General features: G+C 58.0%; 1 protein-coding gene across 1 annotated transcript in view; it reads left to right on the top strand.

The window, feature by feature from the left end:
• The first annotated feature begins 3,650 nt into the window (after window positions 1–3,650).
• LOC140396034 (matrix metalloproteinase-17-like) overlaps window positions 3,651–10,556 on the top strand; it is a 267,207-nt gene continuing 260,301 nt past the window's right edge. The window contains exon 1 of the mRNA XM_072484101.1: window positions 3,651–5,105. Coding sequence (XP_072340202.1) covers window positions 5,019–5,105 — 87 coding nt within the window. The 5' untranslated portion in view covers window positions 3,651–5,018. The remainder of the gene's footprint in view (window positions 5,106–10,556) is intronic.

Raw genomic sequence — 10,556 nt, 5'->3', positions numbered from 1 at the left:
CCTCTGACAGTGCGGCTCTCCCTCAGTACTGACCCCCTGACAGTGCGGCGCTCCCTCAGTACTGACCCTCTGACAGTGCGGCACTCCCTCAGTACTGACCCTCTGACAGTGCGGCACGCCCTCAGTACTGACCCTCTGACAGTGCGGCACTCCCTCAGTACTGACCCTCTGACAGTGCAGCACTCCCTCAGTACTGACCCTCTGACAGTGCGGCTCTCCCTCAGTACTGACCCCCTGACAGTGCGGCGCTCCCTCAGTACTGACCCTCTGACAGTGCGGCGTTCCCTCAGTACTGAAACTCCGACAGTGCGGAGCTCCCTCAGTACTGACCCTCTGAGAGTGCGGCACTCCCTCAGTACTGACCCTCTGACAGTGCGGCACTCCCTCATTACTGAACTTCTGACAGTGCGGCGTTCCCTCAATATTGACCCTCTGACAGCGCGGCACTCCCTCAGTACTGACCCTCCGACAGTGCAGCACTCCCTCAGTACTGACTCTCTGACAGTGCAGCGCTCCCTCAGTACTGACCCTCTGACAGTGCAGCGCTCCCTCAGTACTGACCTTCTGACAGTGCAGCGCTCCCTCAGTACTGACCCTCTGACAGTGCAGCACTCCCTCAGTACTGACCTTCTGACAGTGCAGCGCTCCCTCATTACTGATCCTCTGACAGTGCGGCGTTCCCTCAGTACTGAAACTCCGACAGTGCGGAGCTCCCTCAGTACTGACCCTCTGACAGTGTGGCACTCCCTCATTACTGACCCGCTGACAGTGCCGCACTCCCTCAGTACTGACCCACTGAAAGTGCGGCGCTCCCTCAGTACTGACCCTCTGACAGAGCAGCTTTCCCTCAGTACTGACCCTCTGACAGTGCGGCATCCCCTCAGTACTGACCCTCTGACAGTGACGAACTCCCTCAGTACTGACCCTCCGACAGTACGGCACTCCCTCAGTACTGACCCTCTGACAGTGCGGCACTCCCTCAGTACTGACCCACTGAAAGTGCGGCGCTCCCTCAGTACTGACCCTCTGACAGTGCGGCACTCCCTCAGCACTGACCCTCCAACAGTGGGCACTCCCTCAGTACTGACCCTCTGACAGTGCGGCTACCCTCAGTACTGACCCTCTGACAGTGCGGCACTCCCTCAGCACTGACCCTCAAACAGTGCGGCACTCCCTCTGTACTGACCCTCTGACAGTGCGGCACTCCCTCAGTACCGACCCACAAACAGTGCGGCATTCCCTCAGTACTGACCCTCTGACAGTGCGGCACTCCCTCAGTACTGACCCTCTGACAGTGCCGCACTCCCTCAGTACTGACCCTCTGACAGTGCGGCACTCCCTCAGTACTGACCCTCTGACAGTGCGGCACTCCCTCAGTACTGACCCACTGAAAGTGCGGCGCTCCCTCAGTACTGACCCTCTGACAGTGCGGCACTCCCTCAGTACTGACACTCTGACAGTGCGGCACTCCCTCAGCACTGACCCTCAAACAGTGCGGCACTCCCTCTGTACTGACCCTCTGACAGTGCGGCACTCCCTCAGTACCGACCCACAAACAGTGCGGCATTCCCTCAGTACTGACCCTCTGACAGTGCCGCACTCCCTCAGTACTGACCCTCTGACAGTTCGGCACTCCTCAATACTGACCCTCTGACAGTGCGGCCCTCCCTCATTACTGACCCTCTGACAGTGTGGCGCTCCCTCAGTAGTGACCCTCTGACAGTGCGGCACTCCCTCAGTACTGACCCTCTGACAGTGTGGCGCTCCCTCAGTAGTGACCCTCTGACAGTGCGGCACTCCCTCAGCACTGACCTTCTGACAGTGCGGCCCTCCCTCAATACTGACCCTCTGACAGTGCGGCCCTCCCTCATTACTGACCCTCTGACAGTGCGGCACTCCCACAGTACTGACCCTCTGACAGTGCGGCACTCCCTCAGTACTGACCCCCTGACAGTGCGGCCCTCCCTCAGTACTGACCCTCTGACAGTGCGGCGCTCCCTCAGTACTGACCCTCTGACAGTGCGGCCCTCCCTCATTACTGACCCTCTGACAGTGCGGCGCTCCCTCAGTACTGACCCTCTGACAGTGCGGCACTCCCTCAGTACTGACTCTCTGACAGTGCGGCACTCCCTCAGTACTGACCCTCCGACAGTGCGGCACTCCCTCAGTACTGACCCTCCGACAGTGCGGCACTCCCTCAGTACTGACCCCCTGACAGAGCGGCACTCCCTCAGCACTGACCCTCCAACAGTGCGGCACTCCCTCAGTACTGACCCTCTGACAGTGCGGCTACCCTCAGCACTGACCTTCTGACAGTGTGGTACTCCCTCAGCACAGACCCTCACACAGTGCGGCACTCCCTCAGTACTGACTCTCTGACAGAGCAGCTTTCCTTCAGTACTGACCCTCTGACAGTGCGGCACTCCCTCAGTACTGACCCTCTGACAGTGTGGCACTCCCTCAGTACTGACCCTCTGACAGTGCGGCACTCCCTCAGTACTGGCCCTCCGATAATGCGGCGCTCCCTCAGTACTGACCCTCTGACAGTGCGGCACTCCCTCAGTACTGACCTTCTGACAGTGCGGCGCTCCCTCAGTACTGACCCTCTGACAGTGCGGCACTCCCTCAGTACTGGCCCTCCGATAATGCGGCGCTCCCTCAGTACTGACCCTCTGACAGTGCGGCACTCCCTCAGTACTGACCCTCTGACAGTGCGGCGCTCCCTCAGTACTGACCCTCTGCCAGTGCCGCACTCCTCAGTACTGACCCTCTGACAGTGTGGCACTCCCCCAGTACTGACCCTCTGACAGTGCGGCACTCCCCCAGTACTGACCCTCTGACAGTACAGCACTCCCTCAGTACTGACCCTCTGACAGTGCGGCACTCCCCCAGTACTGACCCTCTAACAGTGCGGCACTCCCTCAGTACTGACCCTCCGACAGTGCGGTGCTCCCTCAGTACTGATGCTCCGACAGTGCGGTGCTCCCTCAGTACTGACCCTCTGACAGTACAGCACTCCCTCAGTACTGACCCTCTAACAGTGCGGCACTCCCCCAGTACTGATCCTCTAACAGTGCGGCACTCCCCCAGTACTGACCCTCTGACAGTGCGGTGCTCCCTCAGTACTGATGCTCCGCAGCACTTAAATCAGTCGCAGTGGAGAACAGGGATTGTGAGTGCTTCTGGCATATTGTGGATCGAGGATCTCCAACAGAGCAGTGGGTTCTTCCTGGGAGATTTTGACAGAGTGTTCTCTGTGCAACCTGGCGTGGGAGAGCAATGAAAGCTTTTATCAGCCGTGTTAAGTGCTCAAACAGATTGAGAATCTCAAATTACTGGGGCGGTTTCTAAAATCATCGGTCTAATCTTCGGGACACAACAGAGCAGTTCATTTTTCTCGGTTTGTGTGTGGATGACCCTCTCCTTTCGTCCCGTGTCACGATTGTGTGTGAGCAGAGGGTCATCTCCGAGCAAAATGTCTTTTGCTTTGAGGTTTCTGCCCCATCTCCACACTCAACTCTCTTCACTGTCACTGAGCCGTTAAATAGAGAGGGCTGGTCGCTATGTCTCTGCATCTCACATTGCGTTCCCCTGGGACTGCCCCTGATTATCTCCCTCCATCCATTAGCGGTGAGCGAGGGAGAGCGAGAGCGACAGATAGATAGATAGAGAGAGAAAGTGAGAGACAGAGAGGCAGAGGGAGAAGTCGAGAGAGAGAGAGACAGTGAGAGAGAGGGAGAGGCAGAGAGAGAGACAGTGAGAGATAGGGAGAGGCCGAGAGAGATTGAGACAGTGAGAGAGATGGAGAGGCAGAGAGAGAGAGAGTGAGAGAGAGGGAGAGGCAGAGAGAGAGACAGTGAGAGATAGGGAGAGGCAGAGAGAGAGAGAGTGAGAGAGATGGAGAGGCAGAGAGAGAGACAGTGAGCGAGAGGGAGAGGCAGAGAGAGAGAGACCGATAGAGAGGGTGAGGCACAGAGAGAGTCAGAGAGGGAGACAGAGAGAGAGACAGAGAGAGACAGAAAGTGAGACAAAAGAGAGAGACAGAGAGAGACACAGAGAAAGAGACACAGAGAGAGAGACCGAGAGAGACAGAGATAGAGAGGGACAGAGACCTAGAAAGAGACCGAGAAAGAAATAAGTAAGGCAGAGAGAGAGAGACAGAGAGACCAAGAAAGAGAGAGAGACAGAGAGCGAGAGAAACAAAGACTGAGTGTATTTACGGGAGGAAGAGAGCGGGGAGAAAGATACAGAGAAGGAAGGACAGAGTGAGAGAGAGGGAGGGAGACACAGACAGAGAACGACAGAGTGAGAGAGAGAGACAGAGTGAGAGGCAAAGGGAGCGACAAAAGCAGAGAGAGGGAGAGTTAGGGACAGCAGCAAAGGTAGCGACAGAGGTTGGGGGAGAGTCAAAGGAAGGGTAAGTGAGAGCAAGAGAAGTAGGAAGATTGAAACGGAGAAAAAGAGGGAGAGATAGTGAGAGCGGGGGGAGAGGGGTCGAGAGAGGGAGAGGGAAAGAGACAGAGGGAGAGAGAGGGAGAGAGAGAGACAGAGAGAGAGAGACAGAGCGAGGGAGAGACAGAAAGAGACAGAGAGAGAGATAGAGAGAGACAGAGAGAGAGAGAGAGATAGAGAGAGAGAGAGACAAAGAGAGTGCAACCGCGAGAGAGTGAGACAGAGAGAGAGTGAGACAGAGAGAGAGAGAGAGAGAGACAGAATCACCGAGAGTGACAGAGGGAGAGAGAGAGACAGAGAGAGTGCAACCGCGAGAGAGTGAGACAGTGAGAGAGTGAGACAGAGAGAGAGAGAGACAGAATCACCGAGAGTGAGAGAGAGAGTGGGAGAGAGAGAGCGAGAGAGGGGAAGGGGGAGGAGAACAGCAGAGGAAACACTTTTGTCTGACCAGGCAAGATTAGGAGGCTCAGGACTACTTAAGTGCCGGAGGAGACGGCGACCACCTCTCTCTCTCTGTGAAATATTCCGGAGTGTCTCACCGGCAGAGGGATCGCTCGGCAGCCAGAATGTTCCTCGCAATTGTGATCTTAGCGAGCTTCACCGAGTTAACCCAGGGCCAGGATTTGCGAGCCCGGGAGGTCAGCAAAGGAGTGGTAAGCAAATTCTGAGTGGGTGGGTGGGGGGGGGGGGGGTCTCGACCATCTCTCTGACAGACCCCCCCTGCGTAGAGGGACCGGAGGTAAGCTAGGGTGGTTCCCCCTTCCAGCGGAGGTCTGACAGGAGAAGGGCGGGCAGATTTACGCGAGGCGTCGGAGCTTGCGGAGGGGGGGGGGGGGGGGGCGGAAGGAATTAATTCCTGGGACGGGCGGGGGGGGGGGGGGGGGCTCTGTAATCCACCAGCTTGAGCTACACCAGGACCAGAGGGGCGTCGAGAGAGAACTTTCAAAGGGGTTGACTTGATCCCTGAGCCGTCGGCGGAGAGCAGGGGACTGAGCCAGGGCGGGCATTGGTCAGTCGGGTCCTGCGGCCACCCTGGGCTAGCACGGTGGGCCAATGGGGCCCGACGGCGCCGGAGGTCCGATCTCTGTTCGTTTGTCCATCGTTGTCCTTCACACGCAGACCTCTTTTGCGCGTAGCACCCCCCCCCCCCCCCCCCCCCCCCCCCGCGCGGCGTGAGCGCCTCGCGTCCCCGGAGAGCGAGCTCCCCGTTCGGGTGGGGAGCGGGGCAGGGTACGTGGAGAGGGGGGGGGGGGGGGGGGGGGGGACAAATTGGTCGTGACAAATTTGGTTTGGTTTGCTACAGGGCGTGGTCGACAGAGAGAGGCCACATCGCTCCTCTTTGCGGGCGCTTGTGAGGCAGGAAGGGGTCCCCAGGTGAGGAAGAGGGGGGTTGAATCAGGGCTGGTACAGCAGCCGAGGCAGAGAGTGACTGCGGTTTCTGTTGGTCTCTGAGAGGGTGAGACCAGGGGGGACGCAGCTGCGCAGAACCAAGGAAAGGGAGGAAGCCACAGACATCACTGGGCTGAACTTCGAACGGGGACGGTGATTAGAAAGCAACAGGGAACTGGCAGCGATGTGGTCACCTCGCTGGATCAGTAATCCAGCGGAATCTCCGGGGTCCAGGGGTTCAATTCCCACCCTGGCAACTGGGAGAACTCAAACCTGATCGATAAAAGGGAGCATCGCAACTCCAGTCGCCGAGGCGACGGCCGGCAATTGGCGTTTCGGAAATTCGATCGGCAGAGCGCGGGACTGGATTCCCCGTTTCCTGACGCGTGTGCGGTGACGAGGCGGAGAATCCGTTTTAATTTCTCCCCCCCCCCCCCCCCTGAAAAGCGGCCTACTCCAGGAGTACGCCGCGCCGATTATCGACGGCCTCAGGGCATTGCCTGGGGCCTGCCCCGCGAGGCTCCGTCCCCGGCCAGCCGGGATCCCGACGGCGTGGGTCACACCATTCGGGAGTCCCTCGGGGCCGCCACAGTTGTGGGAAGTCCGATCGGCGGGCGGAGGGGGGGGGGGGGGGGCAGGGGGGCTTCATTCAGGGCTGGGGGCAATATGGGCAGCCGATGCGGGGCACGATTTTGCCGGTCCAGGTCCGGGGGCTGAGTCCGCCATGGAGCAGGGCGCGGCCTCGGAACCGGAGGTGGCGGGGGCGCGTATCGGCAGCTCGAACTGCGAGCTCTTCGCTGCCTCCCCGCTGGCCCCCAGCAGAACGGCGAATCGGTGGCCGTTTAGCGCCAGTTTTTCTGGCATAACAGACCACCGTTTGCACGATGGCGTGGGGGGACTTAGTCTCCCAAACCTAGAATCCAGCCCCTGGCCTTTGCACGAATAGAATGGCGCCTGTCCCATCGTACCCGGATGCGAAGAGTCGGAGATGGAAGGACAACCTCCCGTAGGCGTTGGCCAGAACCCGAGGGGGGGTCAAATCGCCCGAGACGACAAAAGGGCAGGGAATCCTGGAAAGGTCCATTCCGAAGGAATTTTGACCAGGCCCGTCTGCAGGTGACGGCTGACTGGGAGGTCAGGTGGCCCTGGCGGGAATCCTCAATCAAGGGCGGGGCAAAGTTTCCGCCATCAAACCGTATTTAGACAAAGGCGTCCGAGGGAGATGGGGATTTGATTTCTCGGCCTGGGCTCGCGTTGCACAGATTGTCAGGCGCGACTTTATAGTTTTTTTAACGGGCGTTCTGGCACTCACGACACACATCCCGCAGTGACTGTGCGTGAGGGAGCGTGGGAGAGGGTCCAAAACCTTCCTCTCCTCCCTGCCCGCTCCTCATCCAACCAGCTCCGTGATCCGATTATTGCTGCCAATAACAAAGATTCATAGACAAGAAAACTGAGAGGAGAATATGAAGATCATCGCAATGAAGCGCGACATTTGGAATGAACAATATATTCATCAGATGTAGTACAGTGTGGGAAAATGTGACGATGTCCACTTTGGTAGCAAGAATACATCAGCACAACATTATTTAAATGGAGGGAGATTGCAGAGCACTGGGGTATAGAGGGATCTGGGTGTAGCTGCGGTACAGAGGGATCTGGGTGTTGCTGTGGTACAGAGGGATCTGGGTGTTGTTGTGGTACAGAGGGATCTGGGTGTTGCTGCGGTACAGAGGGATCTGGGTGTTGCTGTGGTACAGAGGGATCTTGGTGTTGCTGCGGTACAGAGGGATCTGGGTGTTGCTGTGGTACAGAGGGATCTGGGTGTTGCTGTGGTACAGAGGGATCTGGGTGTTGCTGTGGTACAGAGGGATCTGGATGTAGCTGCGGTACAGAGGGATCTGGGTGGTGCTGTGGTACAGAGGGATCTGGGTGTTGCTGCGGAACAGAGGGATCTGGGTGTTGCTGCGGTACAGAGGGATCTGGGTGTTGCTGCGGTACAGAGGGATCTGGGTGTTGCTGCGGTACAGAGGGATCTGGGTGTTGCTGCGGTACAGAGGGATCTGGGTCTTGCTGCGGTACAGAGGGATCTGGGTGTTGCTGTGGTACAGACGGATCTGCGTGTTGCTGTGGTACAGAGGGATCTGGATGTTGCTGTGGTACAGAGGGATCTGGGTGTTGCTGCGGTACAGAGGGATCTGAGTGTCGCTGCGGTACAGAGGGATCTGGGTGTTGCTGCGGTACAGAGGAATCTGGGTGTTGCTGCGGTACAGAGGGATCTGGGTGTTGCTGTGGTACAGAGGGATCTGGGTGTTGCTGTGGTACAGAGGGATCTGGGTGTTGCTGCGGTACAGAGGGATCTGGATGTAGCTGCGGTACAGAGGGATCTGTGTGTTGCTGTGGTACAGAGGGATCTGGGTGTTGTTGCGGTACAGAGGGATCTGGGTGTTGCTGTGGTGCAGCGGGATCTGGGTGTTGCTGCGGTACAGAGGGATCTGGGTGTTGCTGCGGTACAGAGGGATCTGTGTGTTGCTGTGGTACAGAGGGATCTGGGTGTTGCTGTGGTACAGAGGGATCTGGGTGTTGCTGTGGTACAGAGGGATCTGGGTGTTGCTGTTGTACAGAGGGGTTTGGGTGTCGCTGCGGTACAGAGGGATCTGGGTGATGCTGTGGTGCAGAGGGATCTGGGTGTTGCTGTGGAACAGAGAGATCTGTGTGTTGCTGTGGTACAGAGGGATCTGGGTGTTGCTGTGGTACAGAGGGATCTGGGTGTTGCTGTGGTACAGAGGGATCTGGGTGTTGCTGTGGTACAGAGGGATCTGGGTGTTGCTGTGGAACAGAGGGATCTGGGTGTCGCTGTGGTACAGAGGTATCTGGGTGTTGCTGCGGTACAGAGACATCTGGGTGTTGCTGCGGTAGAGAGGGATCTGGGTGTTGCTGCGGAACAGAAGGATCTGGGTGTTGCTGTGGTACAGAGGGATCTGGGTGTTGCTGCGGTACAGAGGGATCTGGGTGTTGCTGCGGTACAGAGGGATCTGGGTGTCGCTGCGGTACAGAAGGATCTGGGTGTTGCTGCGGTACAGACGGATCAGGGTGTTGCTGTGGTACAGAGGGATCTGGGTGTTGCTGTGGTACAGAGCGATCTGGGTGTTGCTGTGGTACAGAGGGATCTGGGTGTCGCTGCGGTGCAGAGGGATCTGGGTGTTGCTGTTGTACAGAGGGATCAGGGTGTTGCTGTGGTACAGAGGGATCTGGGTGTTGATATGGTACAGAGGGATCTGGGTGTTGCTGTCGTACAGAGGGATCTGGGTGTCGCTGCGGTGCAGAGGGATCTGGGTGTTGCTGTTGTACAGAGGGATCTGGATGTTGCTGTGGTACAGAGGGATCTGGGTGTTGCTGTGATACAGAGGGATCTGGGTGTCGCTGCGGTACAGAGGGATCTGGGTGTGGCTGTGGTACAGAGGGATCGGGGTGTCGCTGCGGTACAGAGGGATCTGTGTGATGCTGTGGTGCAGGGGAATCTGGGTGTTGCTGCGGTACAGAGGGATCTGGGTGTTGCTGTGGTACAGAGGGATCTGGGTGTTGCTGTGGTACAGAGGGATCACGGTGTCGCTGTGGTACAGAGGGATCTGGGTGTTGCTGTGGTACAGAGGGATCTGGGTGTTGCTGCAGTACAGAGGGATTAGGGTGTTGTTGCGGTACAGAGGGATCTGGGTGTTGCTGTGGTACAGAGGGATCTGGGTGTTGCTGCGGTACAGAGGGATCTGGGTGTCGCTGCGGTACAGAGGGATCTGGGTGTTGCTGAGGTACAGAGGGATCTGGGTGTTGCTGCGGTACAGAGGGATCTGTGTGTTGCTGTGGAACAGAGGGATCTGGGTGTTGCTGCGGTACAGAGGGATCTGGGTGTTGCTGTGGTACTGGGGGATATCGGTGTCGCTGTGGTACAGAGGGATCTGGGTGTTGCTGTGGTACAGAGGGATCTGGGTGTTGCTGTAGTACAGAGGGATCTGGGTGTTGCTGCGGTACAGAGGGATCTGGGTGTTGCTGCAGTACAGAGGGATTAGGGTGTTGCTGCTGTACAGAGGGATCTGGGTGTCGCTGTGGTACAGAGGGATCTGGGTGTTGCTGCTGTACAGAGGGGTCTGCGTGTCACTGTGGTACAGGGGGATCTGGGTGTTGCTGCGGTACAGAGGGATCTGGGTGTTGCTGTGGTACAGAGGGATCTGGGTGTTGCTGTGGTACAGAGGGATCGGGGTGTTGCTGCGGTACAGAGGGATCTAGGTGTCGCTGCGGTACAGAGGGATCTGGGTGTCGCTGCGGTACAGAGGGATCTGGGTGTTGCTGTGGTACAGAGGGATCTGGGTGTTGCTGCGGTACAGAGGGATCTGGGTGTTGCTGCGGTACAGAGGGATCTGGGTGTCGCTGCGGTACACAGGGATCTGGGTGTTGCTGTGGTACAGAGGGATCTGGGTGTTGCTGTGGTACAGAGGGATCTGGGTGTCGCTGTGGTACAGAGGGATCTGGGTGTCGCTGCGGTACAGAGGGATCTGAGTGTCGCTGCGGTACAGAGGGAACTGGGTGTTGCTGTGGTACAGAGGGGCCTGGGTGTTGCTGTGGTACAGAGGGATCTAGGTGTTGCTGCGGTACAGAGGGATCTGGGTGTTGCTGCGGTACAGAGGGATCTAGGTGTTGCTGCGGTACAGAGGGATCTGGGT

This window comes from Scyliorhinus torazame, chromosome 19 (assembly GCF_047496885.1).
Source record: "Scyliorhinus torazame isolate Kashiwa2021f chromosome 19, sScyTor2.1, whole genome shotgun sequence".
Classification (NCBI taxonomy): Eukaryota; Metazoa; Chordata; class Chondrichthyes; order Carcharhiniformes; family Scyliorhinidae; genus Scyliorhinus; species Scyliorhinus torazame.
The sequence above is the reverse complement of the archived record's forward strand: the minus strand, read 5'-3'. Positions and strand labels throughout refer to the sequence as shown.